Raw genomic sequence first — 25,202 nt, 5'->3', positions numbered from 1 at the left:
CGTGCCCGCGCAGCATGGGCACGCAACAGTTAAGAGACTTGGCTCACAAAGCTTACGTCAAACAGAAAACCATTTCTGAAAAGACTGTAAAACAGCCCACCATCTGCCCTGTCTCTGTGCACCACCCAGAGCTAACCCTAGAGGGCGCCAAACAGAACCACAGTTACCGACCCGTCAACAAAGAGTCCAAACCACTCCAAGCCAGCAGAGGGCAGCGTGGTCATAAGGGTGACCGTCCACGGTACCAGAGCGATCGCTCTGAAGGATCCTGGGACCCGCCTCGCCCAGAAAGCCAGCGAAGAGGCCACTCTCGACGGGACAATGATAGGCCCAGACCTGAACCCACGTCTGGCAAAGAAAGTGTAGCTGCTTCTGAAGTTACAGAGCTCATAAAGATCCTGAAAGAGCTCCTCCGACAGAAACCTCACAAGGAAGACAAGAAGGACGGACCAGGTACAGCACGACTAGACATGATACCTGAAATCAACCTTCCCGCCCTTCCTGCAACTGAATCATCCACCCTGAACACTGTTCCCCAACCACGGACTAGTGTACTAACTGTTGCACCCCCACACGTCAGCAGCACACACTCACTACAGCTGACAGCAACAGCCTCTAATCAAGACAGCATCATGGGACAGCCCAGCGTACCAGAAAGCGCTGCTTTGATTGTTTGCACGCATAATGAGACACTTGACACATATCCAGACGGCTTATCAAGCAACACACAGGTCCCCACACCAAGACTCCTGGGAAACCTAATCGAGAAGGGGATGGCTCGAAAACTCTATCTGACTATCACTATGGAAAGGGAATTTAAGCTCGAAGCCCTAGTTGACACTGGCTCCGACCTCACGCTTATATCCGCCCAACTGTTTGAAAGACTCAGATTTGAAGCACAGAGGAAAAATCGCACCCTTAACCTTCACACTTGTAAGCTAAATGTGCAGTCGTATAGCCAAAACGACATCCAGCTCAAGCACGTAGCTTCCATCCACCTGACAATTGGACCTATGAGGCTGATACACCCAGTCTATATCTCCCCTATGAACACTTATCCGTTTCTCATCGGAAAAGACCTGCTGGACCGCTTCGAACCCGTACTGGACTTCAAACAGCTGAAAGTCTGGGCTCAAGTGCGTGACCCTCTGCCCCTTCAGACACACACATCGTCTGAGCAAGACTGTCAAGTCACAGAGGTCACGGAAACTCCCACAGAGCCAGACTGCCATGTCACAAAGGCCACGGGACCCCCTGCAGCACACTGTGACAACACAGCCTCAGCCCCAAAACCAAGTTCAAGTTCGCTACTTTGCACATTTCAGCTATCCAAAGACTCTGATGCCTTCTGCCCCCAGGTCATGAATGACCTACAGCTGAATGACATTGTCACAACGAACAGTATCCCTGCACTGTGGGCAGACAACTCAACAAAAAGTCTACCACTGTGCAATACAATCAGTAAAAACACACCACACGGCGACATGTGGGCACCCCCGCACCCCACATCCAGCCCCATTGTTGCAGTGCTAACCCACAGCAAGCGATCGACACCGGCTACAATGCCTCCCTTGCAGCTGCTATCGCTAACGCCGCAGTTTTCACACAACGATATTGCGGATACGCAAGCCTCTGACACTGCAATAAAGACAATTCTTGACCACCTCTCAGACCCCTCCAACCACCCTATCACTGACTCTGAGCTCATTGATGACTCTTGCCACAAGCATCTGCATAACTCCAGACACATGATGCGTATTATGGACAACATTCTCTGGTTTGCACCCGATGGCAACACAGCGCCACAGCTTGTAATGCCACGGTCGCAAAGGGGGGTGATGCTAATGTACGCCCACAACACACCATGTGCTGGACACCACGGCACCAGAGCCACGCATGATACACTGAAACAGGTGGCATATTGGCCTGGGATGCATCAAGAGACGGCAGAGTATGTTAGAGAATGGCTAGTTCGCTGCCGGTTCCAACCAGCAAACCCGAACCACAGAGCCCCACTGCAACACAGAGGGACCACGTTCCCATGGTCAAACCTACAAATCGACCGAGTAGAACCCCTGCCCAGGTCCACAAAAGGCAAAAAGTACTTTCTCACAGTGGTGTGCCAGTTTACCAAGTGGGTGGAGTGTCAACCAGCACCCAACGACACCGCCCAGACCACGGCATACCACCTGATGAATCACATCTTTTTCCTGTCAAGATTGCCACTGAGAATCAACTCAGACAGAGGCATCCACTTCACTACTGAGGCCATGCAACAGATCTGGAAATGCCTAAGAAACGCGGCCGTGATCATGCTCCTGTGCCTCCAGACAATCAGAGGCCAGCCATCACCAGACATCATCACGCCGGGTCCAGCCTCGGGCATCGTACTGAGAGAGCAACCTGGACTGCTGATCACCAACTGCAAATGAATCCTCAAAAGAAAGACGTACTCTCCGGAACTTCACATCAGCAGCGCAAGCTCCTCCAGCCCTGCACACAAACGCAAAAGGGGGGAGGAGCCCAAGCCCTCTGCCTAACCTTATACCAGCTTCAAGAACCTTCTCCTCCAACACCAGGTAGTCACCTTGTAGGCAATACTGCCAAGCCCCACACTATGTCATGCATGTGATTTGAGAAAGAAGGCCTTTAACGAACACAAGGGATTCGAAGGGATTCTCAAAACCCCAATGACTTTGAACTTTGAAACAGAGAAACCAAAGTGGATCACCAGAAGGCACCCAGCCTGGCCACAATGCGAGGCACCCTCTGGAAAAGTTCCTAGTCAGCATAGGACATAAAAGTGTCAAGATGCACAGTCCATCTTCCTAGGCAGGAGACCTAAAGGACTGACTGGCCATTGCGAGGAACATGGTTCCACCCAGGGCTGCAGAAAGCCCACAACACACCTGCACCACACAAACGGACTTCTGGATGACAGGTGACGCACCGTCAGGGCACCTGCTGCCTCGACACCTGCTGCACAAGCACAGAGACCTGAACTGGGCTACTGTCTGCCTTATCTGCCATGGAACGACCATCACTTCAGGAGACACAAACAACTGGAGCCTAACATGGCTATGGTGTGTCTGATCTTCCTGAATCTTTGATATCGCTCGTTGTTGTCCATAGGAGGGACAACAACTAGCGAAAGGGGGGATTATGTAGCGACTCAGGCGAATCAAACACACAATCGCCAGTTACATTTAACAAATATGCTTTGAAAGTTGTGCTGATGGACAGACCTTCCCCCAACACAACAGCTACCCTGGAAACCATCTGATAAGATGTTTTACGACCGGAAAGAATGTGGAGAAAGTCTTATACACAAAGAGCTTAAGACACAGAGCTTTTGCCTCAAATTATAGACAAACCATCTATAGATGAACATGCACCCCAGGACATTATATGTAAACACATAATTGTTTTGTAAAATGTTTCTTCTGTATGGTATTTTGCATCTTTTTGTCTGTGTCTTAACAAAGTACTAGTTCAGATAACCTCATATATGTCATGTCTCCTATCAAATTAATGCTCACTTCACGACTTACACTTGATGCTTCCATGTATATCAATTATTCAGAAAATGCAGTGTGTGTTTGTTGCATTAATTATAGTATGAAGACTCAGAGACCCACTGAGTCGAACCTTCAAACAAAGAGCAATAAAGTCTGCTGAGGAATTTCCCGCCGGGAAATCCCAACACTCTCATTGGTTAAGTCTAACCCTGGAGGGTGGGACTATTTCCAGACCTTAAAAGACCAGTGAAGACAGCCTCCCCTCTTCTTGTTCTCTTACTCCGCTCTGTTCACTTCTCCTCTCTCTCCTGTGGGAGCCAACACCCACGGGGGGGGGGGGGCTGGCACTCAAGCCAGGCCACCAATGCAGGCCCTCCAAGCAGGCCTCATCTCTTCCAAAAATCTTCTCTTCTACAATCCGATCTTCAAGAACACGAAGCATCGCTAAAGCAAACAGCCGCTTCCCTCCCAACCTCGGAAAGGACCGCCGGACCGCCGGACACGCAGACACACATGCACACAAGCGAGAAGCCAAAACGAAACCAAAAAGAATGCAAGTATTCTATTTCTTACTGCTGTAAAGAGGGTGTGTTATTCTCCCGTTGGGATAAATTAACTCCGTGAAGGTCGTATCTGGTGAATTGAAGGAAAGCTGGTTCTAAATGGACTGCATTTAAATGCAGTGGTTCTCACCCTCCCCCACTCTCTTTGTCTCTCTCTCTCTCTCACTCTCTTTGTCTCTCTCTCTCTCTTTTATCTCTCTCTAACTTCAGTCTATTCAGTATTCTCTTTTATGTATTCTTTCGTTAATATCTATATTTCTACTCTCTTGATGCATATTTAGTATGTACTTTCTGTGTGAATTGTAGTGTTATTTTTAGTCTGTGTTTATTAAACCTTCAAAAGACATTTAATGAGTTGAATCTGTTATTCTGCCACATACACGAAGTCAATGAAACTTGCGATCTAAACGTTACCTAACTGCTTATGCTACTATGTTAGTAAAGTAAACTGTATGACCATTTGAAATATTGAACTTATCCTGATCAGTAAAGTTAATGTTTCTTATGCGCTCGTAAAGCAGTAACCCTTTATTGAGAATTGATCTGAAAGGTCTATAACTAATTTGCAGGACAAACTTAGTAGGATAATTTCAAGCAATTCCATAAAGGGTTACTTGTATTTAATTAAACAATTTTCCCTATCGGAAAATTTTAATACGTAATGAACAACTGGCAAATTATATTCATAAATTCATGAATATTGAATATTAAATCCCTTTTGAGTTAATTATTCCCCGAGACATTAAACTCATTAGTCGTTGTTGTTACAGTGGGTATGTAGAGTAAGTACATTGAAATTGCACATACTGTAAAATAAAGTGTAACCGCTACTACTTTTCTCTCTGTCTTTCTTATCTACTTCTGTCTTTCTCTCACAAACACAAGATCATGCAGTCATTGCACACACATAAACTTTCACACACTTTCCAAGGCTGTATAATACTTCTCTAAACTCAGACACACACAATGAGTGTGTCATTGCTTACGATGCAATGTTTTTTTTGTGTGTGTTTTTTTTTTTTGGTAATCTTTCCATTAATGATCAGAGTTTCAGGTCCTTATCTGTATTAGCAAATGGTGATCCGCACCAGAGTCTTGTTTGTTTTTCTCACACATGCATGCATTGGGAAATGAGTGTCTTTGTCTTATTGCCAAATTTCTGTTTATGGGTTTGTGCAGTTTCTGTCAGGCCTCCTTTACATAGTAATATTGATTTTTTTTTAGAAGCCTGTCTGGCTAGACTGTGAGAGGAACTGTTGTGATTTATTCCTGAAAGTCCTGTTTTATTTATTTATTTTTCTTTTGATGCTTTCAGGCTTTTGTATTTGGACTTCAGAGAAAGATTTAGGTGCATAATTTAATGCCCTATTTGGCAGATTTTATACTATTTACCTTATGATCGGTAATAATTCATGAATTATAGATTAATATTGCTGAGGGCTGCATGCCAGTCAATTTAAAAATTAATAGCATGATGTTCCAGTTAATCAACCAAAGTTAATCACATTGAATTAATTCCATTACACATTTTTTACTTAAAAAGAATATACTTTGTGGAATGTTTTCAGGCACTAAATTGCAAAATTGTAATTTTTAAAGGGAATGTATTACTTTATAACTTTATTGTCCTAAAAGGCGATTCTTGTGCAGATAGCAGCATAAGTACATGTTCGTATAGCAACACTGTATAATAACACACATCAAATAACACACATTCATAACAAATCATAAGAAAAGTAATAGCAGCAGGTATAAAGGAGTTTTTGTGTCTGTTAGATTTACACAGGGGGAGTTTAAATCTCCGACCCGATGGAAGCATTTGAAATTCAGTACATAATGGGTGGGTAACATCTGAATGGACTAACTGTGCCTTCCTAGTCACCCTATATTCATAAATTTGTTTAATGGTCCTTATATCAGTCCCGATGATCTTACTACACATTTTAACAATACTATTCAACTTACTCCTATTCCTAACATTCAAATTACCATACCAGCAAATAATAGAGAAACTTAAGACAGATTCAATAAAACAGGAGTAGAACATTCTCATAAAAGAAACATCCATATTAAAAGTTCGGAGTGTCCTCAAAAAATACATATGTTTAAGAGCTTTTCCTCTAATGCTATCAGTATTTGATTCAAATTTTAACTTGTGGTCAATTATAGTCTTTCACCACCATGCACATCTACCTGATGATGTCCCTCTATGAAAACAGGTGGCACAGATACAGCTTTCTTCCTGAGGAAATCAATGTACATTTCTTTTGTTTTTGAAGTATTTATATTTTAAAAAAAGTCCTCGCACCATTGAATAAAGTGATCAACCACTGGACCATGATTTCCATCTGACTCGGTAAGGAGAGACACGATTACAGAATCATCTGCAAATTTAACAATGTGTCTTCCTTCAAAAGCACTCCGACAATCGTCAGTGTATAAAGAAAACAAAAGAGATGTATGTGTACTTTTAAGTAAATTTAAGTATCCTTTTGTTTTATTAATATATTATCTGCAAGTAGTTTTTTTTTTAATAAAAAGTGTACATATATATATATATATACATATATATATATATATATATATATATATAGAGAGAGAGAGAGAGAGAGAGAGAGAGAGAGAGAGATTTGAAGTACAGGTGCACTTCGTTTAGCTGTGCTCTATACTACATGGTACTTTTAGCTTAAATTGCTCAGAATAAATTGCTTTACATAATTTGCATACAGTTCAGGAGGGCATGATTAAATGTGTTATTTTTTCTTGCATATATTTTAAGTAATTTTCTGTATTAAATTAACATATTAAACAGTCGTTGAGATGTTTGAAATAATATATTGTTTTAAGATGTTTTAGACGGACAGGACTGCCATTGCCATTAGTATGCATAATATATGCAAATTAACCTCCATATCCAGCTGTACTGAACCATGCCAGGCTCTGACTTGCGTTCCATTGAGAAATTACTTGCTTAGCTTACTATAGAGGGGCTGCTTCCCCATTAATTTATCTCACCCTAGTTTTGAAATAATTTACCATAATAATATTTGAAGTTCGATAGTCAAGCATTAACTGGAAGAGCATTTCTGAAGCATTTGGATAACAGAAATGTACAACTAATTTCTAGTTGCAAACTATATATAGAATGGTATGGAAGCTAAGTCATTGTGACTTTTCATCTCACCATTCTGACTTTGTCCCAGCAGTTACGAGTTTATGTCACAATTTGTAAGTTATAACTCGCAATTTTGAGACAAAAAGTCAGAAATGCGTGTTTATAGCTCACAAACAATTGTGAGAAATAATGTCAGGTATAGACTTTGACTTAAACAATTCTTACTTAAAGAAATAAGAAACTACCAATTACCTTTTTTTTATTATTTATTCTGTGGTGGAAACAAGTTTTGTTGAGGATCATGTCAATAACAATAGTATATAAATGCGGTATTATTTAATTTCTGTGGCAATTGTTCTGTCACCCTTCCACAACCCCAACTCCACCTTATTACTATATCAATTTCTGTTATTTATTAAGTCATCCTGGATGGCCTGCAAATCAGTTTACCTTCATCACACTCATCTCAATTATACTGTATTAATATGTGAAAATGGGAAACAGATTATTGCTCTGTTTTGATTGGCCCAAGTTAAAAAACAACTTGCTGTAGCACAACAAAATAGACCAGAATGTAAAAGAAAGCAAAACCATTTTTTTATTCAATTTATATTCAATTTTTATTCAATGATTTTGTTTGCTAAATAGTCTAACGTCCCTAATTGTGATTAATTAATTTGCATATAATATAATTAATTTGGTAATGTGTTTATTGAATTTTTTTAAATTACAAAAACGTGTGTGTGTGTTTTTGCTGTATGAGTGTGTTAAACACACATTTGTATATTTATTGTCTTTGAGCAAGGGAACTAAATGAAAGAAGTGTTAACATGTATCCCGAGGGCATTGTAGAGGAAGGATTATGTTGTCAGAGCCATGCACATTACGCATAACAGCTTACAGAATAACTTAACATTAAGGAAGCAATATATTAACCTTATTACAGACCTCTCAAAGCTGACAGTAAGTTTCGTATTAAAGGGATAGTTCACCCAAAAATTATTTTATCCTTTATACTCACCCTGAAGTTTTTCCAACCCTGTGTGAATTTCTTTCTTCTGCTGAACATAACAAAATATATTTTGAAGAATGTTCACCAAACAGGTGAACCAAATCATGTTCACCAAATCATGAACCAAACAGTTGATGGGCCCCATTGACTTCCCTAGTATTGGGGGGAAAATGCTATGGAAGTCAGTGGGGTCCATCAACTGTTTGGCTATTGGCATTCTTCAAAATATCTTTTATGTTCATCAGGGGAAAAAATAATTAACACAGGTTTGAAGCAACTTGAGGGTGAGTAAATAATTAAATTATTTTCTTTTTTGGGTGAACTATGAGTGAGAAAATGCAAACAAGAGACAATTGTTTTAACTCATGTTCATATATCACAATGGAAGACATCCTAACTCTTTTATTATCCTTTTTGTTGTAGATCCAGAAGATTATCAGCCACCGATATGGAAATCCTACTGTAAGTATTTTTTTTATACATTATGCATGTGCAGATTGACTAAATGTCTCAAGACTAGATCCAGTTGGCTGACTTGACACTAACAACTAGTATAAAACACACTCGACTGAAGAAATACAATGATCTGGGTTTCAAACAGGAGAATATTGCATCATGGGAATGTGGTCTGGCATAGAGCAAGTGGACAAGAACCAGGGTCAGAAATTAACTTTTCAATTGCAGGGCAATATTTGCCCTCTGGAATTGATTTCGGGGGATGGGGGGTTGGGGGGTTCCACTTTTGTAAGAATTATTTTTATAAGTACCTATACCTATATTAGTAAATGTATCTGTGTTGTATTTTATATCATACTTAAATTTAAACAATTACTTCAATCAATCGAAATACTATAGAACAGTACATTTGTGGCATGTCATATTCTGGCTGCACAAACAAAACAAGCTGAGAATGTTTATGAATTAGTTTACTGCTTTTTATGCATTCGGATATCAAGACATCACATTGGTTATTTTATTACTGTAGCATGGAAAACAAAATGGTTATTCAATGGGAATGAATACAGAAAGCAAACAAAGAACGTTCCAAATGCACGTTATGCACTCTCGCAAAAACTCAGGTTATAATCACTGGAGCTGTCTACACTACAAAATTAATCTCTTACACAAGATATTTTTCTTACAAAAAAACATTGCTTCCCTTCATACACCTAGGATGGCCTGAGGGTGAGTAAATCATGGGCTAATTTCATTTTTGGGCGAACTAACCCTTTAACAAATCACCAGCGTTTTTTTGTGATGAATAATCTAAATGCCTCTGATTGGCCATTGCATTGATAAGCTCAACAGAGACTTGTGTGATTGGTTATAATGGGCAATGCTTATTAAAAACTTGTAAAAGGAAATCGGATCATGTAATGTAAGCAGATCTAGATGTTATGCTTCAATCAACATTATAATAATGCATTGCAATATTCAGGACAGATTTAGTTTCATTGTGCAGTTATTTTTTTCCATTAACCTGAATGTGGTAGCATTTTTGTCTGTTAAAAGGAGTAATTCTCCTGTCAAGGTTTTCCTGGGCCGTGAGCATTATCTCATATTTTTCTAGCCAATCCCACATTTCAACTCTGTTTCCCTTGCATTCACTCCCACTGTGCAGTATTTTTAGAGCAGGCCCCATCCTTGTCATTCTGGTGGACGTTGTCCAGAACCCACTGCTTGTTCTGAGCTTCTTTGACAAAAACTTGGCATTGCTGTTAGATGCCTTCCTGCTCCCTGTGAGGAAAAATCTGAGCACTGAGTCCAGATTCTCGGACTGCAGCAGCCAATATCTGCTCTCCATGATGAGCAGATTTTAATGAAGTCATCAAGAGAAGGTCAAGTCCATGTCGAGCTGAAGTACCCCCACACATCTGCTGCTGTTTTTGAGACATTATTGATCGTTTCACTCCCGCTGCTCTCTTCACGCTGATCTAAATGCTAAATAATAAACTTTTTCCTCACAGTAAAGATCTAATTGGTTCAGATTGATAATATACTGCCAAAAGTCCAAGAGTCCATTATTCATTATGCATGTTTTAAGGGAGTCACCTCATGCACATGACATTTTACAACCTGAACTAATCTTGCCTTGTCATTAAAAGGTCAAATGATCTCCCAGAGGGTGAATATAATTTCACCAAGTGCGACATTTGGATCAACATCTTTGTTGTCTTACATGGCAAAATCACAGTGACCATTTGAAGAGGTTTCTGGATCTGTAGGGACCTTCTTTATGATATAATTTTTTGATGTTTTATGTTTTTTTTTGCCTCTGTATGTTTGTTGCACAATACTTTCATTTGGCAGACAAATCAAAGTATTAAACTTAAATCAAAGTATTACATTAAACAGTCAAGCGGTTAATTTTTTTTCTAATTTATAATAATAAATGATTATGCCAAACTACCCAAGGTTTTGTTTACAATAATTCATTTCTTTCTTTCTCTTAATTATGATATAAGGATAGTTGCTTTTTTATTACTTTACGCCCCCACTCCAATAATATAAAACATTTTTTTAAGTATTTTAATTCAGATCATATATGTCCATCATAAAAGAGATGTATTCAAGAACACACAGACATTTTTGATCCATTGCCAAAAGTATTGGCACACCCCTCCAAATCATTGAATTCAGGTGTTTCAATCACTTTCATGGCCACAGGTGTATGAAATCAAGCACATAGGCAGTCAGACGCTTCTACAAACATTTTTGAACGAATGGGTCACTCTCAGGAGCTCAGTGAATTCAAGTGTTGTACCGTGATAGGTTGCCGCGTGTGCAATAAGTCCATTTGTGAAATTTCCTCACTACTAAATATTCTACAGTCAACTGTTAGTGGTATTAAAACAAAGTGGAAACAAATGGGAAAAACACAGCCACGAAGTGGTAGGCCACATAAAATTACAGAGCAGAGTCAGCGCATTCTAAGGCTCACTTTTCAGTGCGTGAAAAGTTTATGCGGCATGTATATTGCCTTAAAAGTTGTATCTGTTTTAGTTCTATGCGGGTCTATCATGTCAGTGGCACAAGTCGGTGGGCGTGGCTACAGAATCAGGCATTTTTCATCTTATGTTGAGGTTGGTGTTTCACCACACAATGGCCCTCATTTATCAAAAGTGCGTACACCAAATTTCCAGCGTACACCTTGCGTACACCCAAACCCACGGTGACTTTGAGATTTATCAATATGGACGTTGGCGTACGGCATGCTCAAATCCTACGCCAGCTCAGGAGGTGGTGTACGCACGTTTGAGTTAGTGTGAAAATGCGCCGAAAAACAATTCCTAACACCACAAAACGCACTGACAAGATATGCTATATGACCCACTGTTAAAAACCACAACAACAACATTTAGTGTTTATTTTTGTGTAACATGAATATCAATGTTTAATTTGTGTGACTTTACCAAAGTGTTTGATCTGTAGGCATATGTATTCCTCCAGTCGCGAGCATGTGCGCTTTATCTGACGTTTCAGGCCCGCCTGGCCCGGCAGCTGCGCAAGGACTGGGACTAAAATAATTCAGACTGACAAAATAATAAAAATGGCCTTCTTCTTTTAAATAATAATAAAATCAATAAAAACGGCATTTTCTTCTAAATAACAAGCGTCATTAAGAATAATAATCATAATAATAATAAGAAGAATCTTACAAATTGTCATGTAATTATTAGTGTGAATGAATCTTACTCCACATCACATCATCATCACTATTGTACACCCCAATACATGTGCCGTGATACGAAATTAAATGCTAATTGTTTCAAAACGTGCTGTAAAATAATGCATTGTGATGGTAATTTATCATCCAAACAGCTATTTAAACTGCTGGAGTGCGCTTCTCAACCCCCACACTAACAGTAGCTACTCGTAATTTGGGTCCATATTTTGTTTTTGTGAGCGCCTTTAATCCCACTCTTTAAACTCCCAAATAAAACAATTTCGGGTTTTTTTTCCACTTCCCTGGTGAGGGTCTCGATGGGCGCATCTCAATCATCTCAATAGTTCAGTAGTCAGAGCACTGATCAGGGAGTCAGCCCATTGACTTATGTCCTAATCAGTGCCCTGACTAAGTGGACTAAAGAGATGATTGAGCGCGCCCGATCTCCACGTCGGAGAAGTTTCGTTTCTTTGCCGTCTTCTGTTTATCCATGGCGTAAAATGAGGGCGTGCGGGAGGCAGAGACTTGAATATATAGGGGCGTGTTATTCTAATGACGATCGTTTTCAGCCGCGGGATTTATCAAGGGCAAGTATTGCGTACACCTGAATTGCAGAGGTACGCACAGCTTCATAAATCAGGCGGTGAGAGGAGTGTAAGCATAATCTTACGCCAACATATACACCCGTTTCTACGCAAGATTGATAAATGAGGGCCAATGACTTTGAGGGTTGGCATATTCTGAGATCAATCTTTTCCTGAACCTGGGGCCTGTACCATGAAGCTGGTTTAGCTGGCTAGCCTGATTTGTTTAAGCTTAGTTTGTGTCAATCCTGGGTTTTAGGTACCATTAAAGTGGTTTGGCTTTTAGCTGTGTTCCTCGCCATGGTAACTTAGGTTCCACAGCTAACCTGCTCCAGGGCAGGTTATGTTCTGGATAAGATATCTCAAACTGAAATTGGGCCAATCAGCTGTGAGTAAAGTGACACACCTCTGATGCAATAAAGTCACTCCCCCTGTTTCTGCTCCAAATTAAAGGTCACTACATAGCAAATGTTTAAAGGTCACTACATAGCAAAAGACTAAAGCGTCTGGCTTTTTTAACAATGCTTATTTATAAAAAAATAAATAATTATGAATGATTTAGATATAATTTATGTAATATACCCTTAATCAATTACACATTTATCATTTTAGTTAATCAATCATCAATGGGCACTTTGTTAAAAATAATATAAATAGCCTATATAAAGTCATATAAATAAGCTTTAAAACCAATAAATAAAACTTTTTTTTTTTTTTTAAAGAAGCTTACTGAGCTTACATGTTCAATTTTCTCTATATCAAGTAAACTAATTTTATAACTTTTACTTGCATTGACGTATACTATTTTTTCTTTAAATTGTCCCCTTTCATAGACAGCTTTTCTTCTTGCTGTGTATTTTTTTTATTCTTAATATTTTTCAAACATATAATATTCTGCAGAAGAGAGAAATTAATCTCACTGGTTGTCTCGCGAGAAGTGAATCTCAGTTCCACAGCGTGTGATTGGCTGTTCACTACTGATGTCACTGTTAAACTCCTGAACTCAGGATCAAAGCCTGAGTTGACAGAGCAAGCTGATGATCAGCATCATGGGACCAACAAAGCTTTAATACAATGGTTTGGTTTTGTCAACTCAAAACTAATCCTGTAACCCTGAGTTTGTTAAACTGCCATCATGGTACAGGCCCCTGGTGTCCATGAAAGCATTTCTTTGACTAATAATGAAGCGCTGCAGCTCTGAAACTTATATTACCATGAACTTTTATACATATCAAAAGCTTCAGGGAAAGTTGATTTCTCAATTCATGACCCTTTTAAAGTTCATACTCATGTAAAGGCAAGCGTCCCAAAACTTTTGGCAATGTAGTGTATTTCTAATTCACTTTACGTCAATTTTTCTTTGTTTTAAAGTGTTCCAAATCCTAAAACTGTATGATTCTTTCCGAGTCTAAATAAATATAATAATAAAGGTGCAGAGAGAGCTGGAGGGGCACTTCAGCACCTTGTAGATACAAGGTCGGTTTATTTGTATAGGAGATACAGGTGCATTTTCACTTTGGTGATGACTTGAAATTCAAAATCCCCAAATTTTATCATTGAGAATAAAGTAACTCACTATCAAAGCAATGTTGCGTGACCGCAAATTGACCTTGCCTGTGCAAGCTGATTATTTAGGAGAGGATAACCTGAGGAATTCCTGGTATTACCCTCCATTCTCTGTACTACATTTTCAAACAAATAGGCACAATCGAAACATCTGTACTTAAACCCCCTTCAGCTAAATACTGGCCCTTCATGTACTCCTTTCCCGTATTGACCAACTGCTGGTGCTGATTTATCTGCTTTCCTCTTGCGCAGTGTTCATTTTTCAATAGCTTTAGCAACATTACCTAATCCACTTTTATAATGCGTTGTAGCTTAGTTTGACAGCAGTTATAGTGGGTGTGTGTCCTCAAGCTTAGACCAAATGAATTAATGTCTAAGCGAGAATGCTGTGTTTTGACATGCTCTATATATACCAACATCTCACCACAGCATTATAAAGATTAGAGGTAAAATATGCTGTAGAATTCCTCCTGTTGAACTGCTTTTCATGATGAAAGACTCTATATCAATGTAACCTTTTCTTATTTTTAATATATAAAAACATTCATTTGAAAAAAAAAAAAAAAACATATTTCTTTATTGTTCGTCAGTGTACCAATTACAACAAGAAGCGCCAAGACCAAAGAGGATCACATGTCCTCAGGAGGTAAGTACTGGAAAATGTGTGTAAACACTCCCAAGGTTTTTCAAACATGACTCATATTGATTCAGTCTGCATATCTTTTACTAAACACTGGAGCTGATGTTCTGACTGTCTCCCTGTGTACAAAATGCTCATCTTGATAGAAAAGACTTACCTCTTAGAAAAACGTATTTAACCCCCTCATGACCAGTTTGATGGAGTGATTTGTATTGAAAACTGTATTTCTCAATGTATTTCTCTCTCATTTGTTCTTCTCTCTGGCTTGCAGATGGAAAGCAGACCCAAATACTATGGTAGAGAGTGAGTGTCTAACTATTTTAGTTCTTATGAAGCAAAGCGTCAATATTACCATTCCTCATATTACTTTTAGTAGTTGTCTAGTTACTTTTTACCCCCTTCTTTCAAGTATGCGAGGGAAATTGGTAACATTTTACAATACGTGTGCACTAATATGCATGCTTAAATAATGCACAGTTAATTATGAGTTAATGTATGACTCATGAAGAACTAAACCATTTATTGATTACTCCATCAGCAACAAATGAAGATTCTGAATGATAGATGAAGTAATCAATAAACTGTTATTAATTAAATGTATCACAATGTATTAATTCCCTAATAACATATATTATTAAGTAATAGTGTAAATTAATGTGTTAGTTGTATGCTTTAATTAATCACTAGCTTTGAACTAATTCAAAATGAATTAAAAAACCCTTAACCAATAACATATTACTTAACAATTAGTTAATAGTCATGCGCTACAACAAGTAAAGTCATAACACAATTATACCGTTGCAAATCATGAACTAATGATTGATCAAAGCAGACAACTGGAAGTTGAAGTGCATAGCTTTGACCATTGTAGTAGTTAATATAATATGTTATTAGGGAATTAATACATGATGACGCATTTAATTCATAGCAATTCATACATTACTTAATCTATTAATCATATAGAATCTTCATTAGTCGCTGATGCAGTAATCATTAATAACTGGTTTAGTTCTTCATGGGTCATAGTCATACATTCATTTGTGATTATCTGTGCATTAGTTCAGCATTATTTAATGCATATTAGTGCACCCATATTGTAAAGTGTTACTATGAAATTTGCTGCGCGTTAGCAGAATTTATTATTTGAGACCATTGGTGGTGCTCATTGATTTTGTGTAGTGATGTGTGAGGGTGCTAATATGAGTGTATGAAGGGCAGAGAAAAAGACTGTGATTGATGTTGTCATTAGAGTTAGGGTGTGTGCGCATGTGAATATGTAAGCATCACAAAATTACGTGCTGTGTGTTTGTGTGTGTACACCAGGGTAAATCATGGTATCTCTGTACAGGTTCCATGGTCTGATTTCCAGAGAGCGGGCAGATGAACTGCTGGCGGGGACAGAAGGTGCTTATATCATCAGAGAGAGTCAGAGACAACCAGGAACTTACACACTCGCTTTGAGGTACATGCCATTTATTTTTTATCCTTTCTCCATCCATCCATCCATCCATCCATCCATCCATCCATCCATCCATCCATCCATCCATCATTATATTATAATTGTCCATTGAAAAGTTCGGGGTTGTTAAGATTTTTTTATGCTAAACAAGGATGATTAGATCAAAATACAGTCAAAACAGTAATATTGTGAAATATTATTACAATGTTAAAAATGGATATTAAAAATTTGGTGGCCGCCCGAGGAAGAAGCTCAAGGTCTACAGCCTTCAGTCTGCCGCAGTCAGAGCAGTTGTCCAGGAGAGCCTACGGTCTAGGCTAAAGGAAGCCTCTAGCTCCAGAAGTGCTGTTGGACTGCATCAAAACTGCTGTTCTGCAAACATCTGAAAATACCCTCGGATTCTCCATAAAGAAAAACAGGGACTGGTTCGATGCGAAAAACTTCGAAGTCCAGGAGCTGCTGTCTAGGAAGAGATCGGCACACAAAGCCCACCTGGCCCAACTGTCCTATCCCCCAAAAAAAGCAGCCTTCCGGCTGGAATGCAGCACCCTCCAGCGCAAGTTTTGAGAGATTCAAAATGAGTGGTGGACAAATTTTGCAGTAAAGACCAGCTGATACTGGTGACTACAGAGGATTCTATGAAGATCTAAACCAGTATATGGTCCCTCGTACTAAACCCTGAGCCCCCTGCAGAGTGCAGACGGGAAAAAACTACTCCACGAAAAGCACTCTATCCTGAACCGCTGGTCTGAACACTTTCATACCCTTTTCAATGCTAGCTGCTCAGTCCAAGAACCAGCGATTGACCGCATCCTACAACAACCAGTGAAAACTGAACTGGATGTGGCACCAACATTTCAAGAGACTGAGGAAGCCATTAAACCATGGAAAGGGAAAACTTCATGATCTCTGTGATGCAGTCATCATCACTCTGTACAAGAACAAAGGGGAGAAGTCAGACTGTTCAAATTATCGTGGCATAACACTTCTCTCCGTCGCTGGCAAAATCCTCGCAAGGGTATTGCTGAATCGATTGGTACCCGCGATAGCAGAAGATCACCTTTCAGAGACAAAATGTGGCTTCAGATCCAATCGGGGAACCACAGACATGGTGTTCGCCCTGAGGCAGATTCAGGAGAAGTGCCAGGAACAAAATAAGGTCACCTTCGTGGACCTGACAAAAGCATTTGACACCGTGAGCAGGCAGGACTTTGGAAAATTCTGCGAAAACTAGGTTGTCCACCAAAGTTCCTGACCATGATCATCCAGCTTCATGAAGATCAGCTTGGACAAGTCAGATACAGTAACGACCTATCGCAGCCCTTTTTTGCAAACGGTGTGAAACAGGGCTGTGTTCTTGCTCTGACGCAGTTCACCATTTTGTTCAGTATGATCATCCAGCAAACCACAGAGGACCTCGACGACGCTGATGGCATATACACCCGCTTTCATCTCGACGGGAGCGTGTTCAACCTGAGGCGTCTGCAGGCTCACACAAAGACCATGGAGCTACTGATCCGGGAGCTGCTTTTTGCTGATGTTGCCGCGCTCCTTGCTCACACTGAGGCGGCTATGCAGCGAATTATGTCCTGTTTTGCAAAAACTGCTCAGATCTTCGGTCTTGAAGTCAGCTTGAAGAAGATTGAAGTTAAGCATCAGCCTGCACCACAAAAAGAGTATCATCCACCAAGAATCTCTATTGAACAAACAAAATTGAAGGTTGTCCACCATTTCAGCTACTTGGGGTGCATGATCTCATCTGATGCCAGGATCGACAAAGAAGTTGACAACAGGCTGGCCAAGGCAAACAGTGCATTCAGCAGGTAATACAAGCGTGTCTGGAACAACAACAACCTCAAAAAAGACACAAAGGTCAGTATATAAAAAGCTGTTGTGCTGACCACCGTCCTGTATTGCGCGGAGTCCTGGGTCACATAACGTCATCACCTGAGACTCCTCGAACATTTCCACCAGTGCTGCCTTCGCACAATCCTTAACATTTCTTGGAGCGACTTCATCGTCAACTTGAAGTCCTTGAGTCAGCGAAGGTCTTTAGCATCGATGCCATGGTCCTCAAGGTACAACTTCGCTGGGCAAGGCACATTTCCAGGATGGAGAACCACCGCCTACCAAAGATCGTGCTGTACGGGGAGTTGCCCTCTGGTTACTGAAACATTGGGGCACCACGAAAGAGGTATAAAGACTCCCTGAAGAAGTCACTCCCACTTGCAACACTTTTCGCCGAAATGTTACGCAGTGGCACTGCCTCGGGATATCGCGTTGCATAATCCACTAGGACTAATGCAAAGCGATGTCCGCGGGCTGACTGCTCTAATGGCCCGATGAGGTCCATACCAATTCTTTCAAAGGGGAACTGCATCAACGGGAGGGGGCACAATGGTGCTTTTGGTTGGGCCGGTGGGTTTACCAACTGACATTCACGACAAGACGCACACCACCGGCGTACATTTTCGTGAATGTCCGGCCAAAAAAATCGGGCCATGAGGCGGTTTAGTGTCGCAGTTTGCCCCAAATGCCCGGCCATCGGATAGTGATGAGCCGCCTGGAACACACACAAATACACACAAATATCCCAATAATTTATTAAATCCTGGCCAATTTGTCCCCAAAATCAGTGGATGCCGGAGGTGCTGGTTAACGGCCACCTAAACTCTGTTTTTGACCCCTGAATAGAAAATCCATCGGCACTAACGGGTATTCTCTCACCTCCCCGTGCACACACCTCACCATAACCATGCGGCGCTTATCCCATGCCCCGGGTTGAATCAGGCTTTGGTGTATGGAGGTCTGGTTACAACCTGAATCCACCAAAGCTTGATAAGTCCTCCTTGATACTCACGGGTATTTGGTACAGGCCAGCCTGATCGGGAGTGGCGTGCGGCGCGTCGGGGACCCGGACCAGCGTCCCCACCTCCATCATCGGACACTGATCGATAAACGCCGGCCCAGGTTTCCCCGCGGCTCTAGCGGCTGGCAGTAAAGGTGTGTATTGGTGCAGAGAGAGCGGGTGCCGGGAAGCCGGCAGACCGGGATGCTAAGCTCCTCCCCCTCCGCTCGCTGACGGCTGGTACCCGGCGGCTTGTGCCGTCGGGGCTCCCGACCTCCATCGGGGAGCCGGCAGTGGCGTCAACGCACTGCGCAACCTAGGCATAGGGACAGGCTTAGAGGTTTGAGAGAGAGAGAGAGAGAGAGAGAGAGAGAGAGAGAGAGAGAGAGAGAGAGAGAGAGAGAGAGAGAGAAGCAGATGGTAGGGGTTCGCCGACCCCTCGGGACGCCACCATTTCGTTCTCTGTCAGCTGGATGGCCTGGTCTAGTGACGTCGGGCGGTGACACTGGACCCACTGCGCAGTTTTCTTTGGCAACCTTGCCACGAATTGCTCCAGTGCCACCCGGTAGATGATTTCCTCGACGCCGCTCCCATCGGCCATCAACCACTCTGGAGTCCGGCCGACCCTTTTGGAGGATGGCACGCTTCAGGTCGTCGTAGACCAGGAGATTCTGGACTGGCAGTTGGTGGGCGACTACTTGTGCCTCCCCGGACAGGAGAGGCAGTAGCCGCATTGGCCAGTTCGCTTTGGGCCATTCCCGATACCCGGCCGCCCACTCGAAGAGCTCAATGAATGCCTCAGGGTTGTCCTCGGGACCCATCTTGGCTAGCGGTGTGTAGGCGGCCGAGTTTCTGGTCTGTCTTTGGGGAACGGCCCGAATCTCCCGGTCCATCCAGCTCCGGAACAGCTTGCGGTCTTCGTGCTGGGCCGTGAGGAGAGCTTCGAACCGTTTCTGCTGTTCCTCCCTCACAGCCAGCAGGTCTTGATGGTGCTCCTGGTGAAGACCGGCGAGCGATTGTACAATGTCGGTAAGTGGTGTCTTCGGCGGAGTTTGCATGGCGATTGCATTGCTCTCTTCTCCCTTCCTGGGTTTCGGCACCAGTGTAGTAATGTTCGTTGTTAAGGAAGGAAGAAGACAGGGGTCGGCTTTGACTGGGACTCGCTTTCTTTATTCAGTCTTTCAAAAATAATCATAAACACACTCTCAGTGTGGTATCTCAGGTTCTCCACGATATGGATCGCTCCGTTGGATATCACTCAGTCTCTGTATATCACTCAGTCTCTGTATATCACTCAGTCTCTGTAGTAAGAACACGCGAAGTCCCAGTCCAACTCTCTCTCTCTCGACTCTCTCCCGGCCGCGGCTTAAATGCGCTCTCTCCACACCAATCATTGCAATCAGAAACAGGTGTTCGTCATCTGTGCTTGACCTACTTACCTGCCGCTCCGCTCTGTGCTCTCTCTCCCGCTGCAGACCTCGCAGAACCACGCCCCCTTCGCCACATTCATATAATGGCAAAGCTGAATTTTTCAGCAGTAATTACTCGACAGTCTTTAGTGTCACATAATCCTCATTCAAATCATTCTTAGATGCTTATTTGATGCTCAAAATACATTGAAACTGTTTTTATTATATTGTTTATATTATATTATTATAAGCAGTACAACTTGTCTATCACTCAGATTTGGTGGCCAGACCCTGAACTACCGACTCTTTTATGATGGAAAGCACTTTGTGGGAGAGAAACGTTTCGAATCGGTTCATGATCTGGTTACAGACGGTCTCATCACTCTCTATATTGAGACCAAAGCGGCCGAGTACATTGCCAAGATGACTACAAACCCCATCTACCAGCACCTGGGCTATACCTCTCTTCTGAGGGACAAAATCTCTCACCGACTCAACCGGACCCGCTCTGAGCCCAAAAAAGTTACTTTCCAACAGGATGACAAGGTAAGGTGCATAAATCTTAAGATACAGATTATATACTCTTCTTACCACATTTTACTAAAGGTTACGGCGTGGGTGCCAGCAATGTATGATAAATTACTTTAAGATATCATATACTGCATAATCATAAGACATTATAATATAACCTTGGTCATTATGCCAAATAGTGATGAGGAATTTGTGACCATTTTTGTTGAACTCAATCATAAAAGTGCACTGTTTTTTTGTGTGGAATGCCACAGGACTTTGTTTTAGGACCTCTTATGTTTTCATTGTGTATGTTAATTATAGGCAAATCAGTAGACTTAGGATAAATGTGGCATGTTTTGCTTGTTATTGAACATTCTAGCACTAACCAGCAATGATGCTGTAAATACTGATTAATTTCCTTTGTTTGAGCCATTGTTGGTATTTGAGATGACATTTACATGCAGACTTCAGGGAGAGAGTTAATCCTAAATGCACATCTCTGTGTCTGCTCGTAGTGATAATAGGACATTGACACTGGCGCTGAGTCATTAGACATGTGCCTGTAGATATTATCAAGGTTTTCTTGATAAGAGTCAACACAGGCACCTTATCCATTAAGTTAATTTTTTTTCCTTCATATTATTCACATTTTCTTTTCAACAAATCATGGTGTCAGGCACCATCGTTCACAGATCATTGTTAGAATGGTATTTAGGCAAATAAGAAGGATCATTTCTTTGTGTGCATTTGGAAGATGAGAAGAGTTTGTTTCAGCATCAGAGTGTGCATCTTTGATGAAAGATAATGCCATGGCTGTGTTGTCTCCTCTCATTCATCAGACACGCTGTCTGGCTCACCGACAGGAGAGTTTTATCAATTCAGTCAGGTCTACCGCTACCTCTTTATGAATTCTGCTGCCTCACTCTTGAGGTGAAATAGCTCCTCATGGGAGCTTTGTGAAATAAACATAAGTGATGATCAAACATTTGTGAATTAGTCAAAGGAGTGTAGTTTATCACCCACTGCCAAGTTTACATAGAAGATAAAGGATTTGTTACTGACCCCAGACAGAGAATTTGAATTGGCTATTGAGTTGAAATAATAAAAAATCAACTCGACACACTTCAACAAGTGGAATTTTTTTCATCTCACAGCTTTGTTCAGATGTCCACTAGGTGGCAGCCTCCACAAGCTGTCAAACTGTGAAAATGGATTTGTATACACATACAGTATATACATCATAAAATATGCTTTGTTGCGGCCCGGCATTCACTTTCGTATTTCAGTATTCTCTCACTGATAATGCTGGGATTCATGATAATATCTATGCAGTTATGATTTTAGTTTAATATTTGTTGTGATATATTGTTTGTTACAGTGCAGCTACAAATCTTGCATACTTACTAGATTTCCCCAACAAAAGTGTCTTTATCAGTGTTATTTTAGTATTTTATATAAATTCACTACTAAAGAATTTATTCATACTTTTAATTAGCTTTTACTTTTAATTCAAATTTCATTTAATTTTTTGTTTAATTTTTGTCATGTGCTTTTGCCATTTTTTTAATCTTTTTTTTAAATTTATTTGCTAATTTATTTAAAAACTATGTAACTGTCCAAAAACCACCAGGCTAGTGCTATTTTGTTTGGTTAAGGACTTACAATATCCCAAATGTTTTCAACTATTTGTAAATCGTGAGAAAATGGCTATTTTAACTAATGGAGGTTTTAACGTCATATCATAGTTTTCAACACACTCAAGTGTATCTAATATGTTTATCTAAAGTAGAGCAGAAATGGCGCCAGCGACTATGGCATAATAAAAGTCTGCTGCTCATGACGTGCGTGTTGTGGTCTTTGCGTCATTATGTGACGTATGTATACATAAAGTAGAGTCCGGCTAGCAGTAGTATCGCATATGAGGAGGCTGAAGGTGGCGGATCATTTATAGCCTTTTCTCGCAGCAGATGAATAATTAAACTTATCATTTTGATGTTGGATTGTAATCCAGAAAGATTCAAAAGACAATCAGAAACAACTGGAGAGTCACCCGTAGTCAAAAGCAAAAGATTAGACAGAAATTAAAATCTACAGGTAACACTAATACACACTAAATACACAGTCAGTCACGTGATGCTGATGTTGTTAATATTAACAATTTGAGAACAAAGTTTAACTGATATCAATTGCATGGTTTGATGTGATATGAGCTAAGCGATCGTTAGATTCAGTCAACGTTGTTAGTGCGATTTAATGCTTTTTTTTTCAGTACGTCAGAACAAAAGTGGCAAACATGTTACTTACTTGTTCAGATTAAATTTTCTGTACTTCTAAGAGAGTATCTCCAATTCCAAAGTGAGTGAACGAACGAACGAACGAACTAACTAACTAACTAACTAACTATTTTTGCAGTAAAATATCCAAAAACCACTAGGCCGGTGTTATATATTTTGTTCAGTTGAGTACCTACAAAATCCCAAATGTCTCCAACTATTTGTAAATTGTGAGAAAATTGCTATTTTAACTAAGGACCGGGACGTTTCAGCATAGCCTCTGAGGAAGTCGCCTGTCAATAGCGTCATATCTGCGCTACCCTCGGTTTCGGGTTTTATTTGGCAGGAGCGCTTTACTCTTAGCAATTTGAACAAGTGAGCGCACGGAGTAACGTCATAACATCATTTACGACACACTTAAATGTATCTAATATGATAAACAGAGCTGCATTACTTCATAATCATAACCGGAAGAGCGGATTAGTGCAGGCGCCTGGCGACTGTGTCCCGTCCCGTCATAATAAAAGTTCCGGTTTTTGCGAGGCGGGTGTTTCTTTAACAATCGCTCCAGCGGCCGTGCTCAGCTCCACAACACTCTGTCCTGCTCTGCTTTACAGTAACGTTAATAACCGCATGCATGAACGTGATTTCTGCCCGAGTCCTATTTTCCACCGGCTGTGAGGTGAAGAGCACATGTCCCAAAATGCTTTGCATCATCAAACTACGCAGTTGTTTTGAATAGGCGCCCTCCAGTGGACGAAAAGTTGCATAGTGCACCTTTAAGTTTTTTATTTATTTAATTTTTATATTTAATCTAATTTTAGTTTTATTTAAATATTTATGAATATAACATATTTATTTAAATTATTTTTAATAGGTTAAGTTAACAATAACAGCTCTGGTCTTGTGACCTTCGATTGTGTTTTAATTGTTATGGTAATATGTAATATATTATCTATATTTAAGGCTTTTCGTGATAATTGGCTCAACCTGTAAGTCTTAGCTAGTTTGTTAAACTGGCTAAACTGTAATCATCAATGATCAAATTATTAAACGGTATTTTTTTCACTTGAAATTGTACAGTGACCTCACACACACTGAAATCCCTTTAACGTCACTGTCACATTTAGAGACCAGAATCGAGGTGTGTCTTTCTATAACGGCAGTCATCTTGTGTGCTAAAATGTATGAATCGCTCGCCTTGCCTGTCTGGTCATCTGCGCAGCTCAGAGTTCACAGGGCTCTATTCTTTTAATAACAGTAATCGCTAAAGTGTTCTGCTGGCCTGGCAAGTTTCACCTAAAACCACTCGCCGCTGATGGATCGCAGTTATTAGAATTAGCGCTGAGCTTGGTGGTGATTTATCATTGTTGTTTACATTATATTTCAGCACTGCAGCTTTTAAAATAAAGGATTGGATAGATCTGTTTTTACTTTCCTGCGGTTGTCTTGCAAATTAGTCATAATAACGGCTCTCACAGGCACAGTGTATTGGTGGTTTCTTTTGACTTAATTCATCTTTTTTTCTTCATTTTTAAATGTCTTTTCTTAAAGTATGAATGCGAATCTATAATCATTATAGCCACAAGGTCTCCAAGATCAAGTATTGATAAAGAAAATCTCTAATATTACAGCTGTGCTTACAGTGATAGGCAGTATCTTAGTATTTTGAATGAACTGAATAGTGTATTAAATTAATGTAGCACAGTTCCCTCTGTGTGTATCGCATAAGATGTGTTTTTGTACTGTACATACTTTATGTGTCCTAGTTCTTTCTGTCTCCTCATCTATGGTGTCTCTTCTGTCAATACAGGGGTCTCTAAAAAGAGACTAGGCCTTATTGTTTCTCTTTTGTGTTATGCTTTTGCGCCTCTTTCATTGGGAGACAAGAAGCCATCTGCCTTAGGATAAAAAGTGCAAGTCTTGCTCTTTCACTCACACTGTCTGTGCGCCCCATCTCCCTCTTCCCTTGCATCACTGTATATGACTCCCCAACATCCCTTTATATTTTCTTCTGAGTATATATCTTAAACGT

The 25,202-nt window shown here is 40.6% G+C and overlaps 1 protein-coding gene across 1 annotated transcript in view; it reads left to right on the top strand.

The window, feature by feature from the left end:
• The window catches only part of chn2 (chimerin 2), an 82,075-nt gene that overhangs the window by 25,030 nt on the left and 31,843 nt on the right, over window positions 1-25,202 (top strand). The window contains exons 2-6 of the mRNA XM_067449076.1: window positions 8,632-8,670; window positions 14,616-14,671; window positions 14,937-14,968; window positions 16,014-16,127; window positions 20,657-20,927. Coding sequence (XP_067305177.1) covers window positions 8,632-8,670; window positions 14,616-14,671; window positions 14,937-14,968; window positions 16,014-16,127; window positions 20,657-20,927 — 512 coding nt within the window. The remainder of the gene's footprint in view (window positions 1-8,631; window positions 8,671-14,615; window positions 14,672-14,936; window positions 14,969-16,013; window positions 16,128-20,656; window positions 20,928-25,202) is intronic.

The sequence above is a fragment of the Pseudorasbora parva genome, chromosome 7, assembly GCF_024679245.1.
Source record: "Pseudorasbora parva isolate DD20220531a chromosome 7, ASM2467924v1, whole genome shotgun sequence".
Lineage (NCBI taxonomy): Eukaryota > Metazoa > Chordata > Actinopteri > Cypriniformes > Gobionidae > Pseudorasbora > Pseudorasbora parva.
Note: the sequence above shows the minus strand (reverse complement) of the source record. Positions and strands in the feature narration are given on the sequence as shown.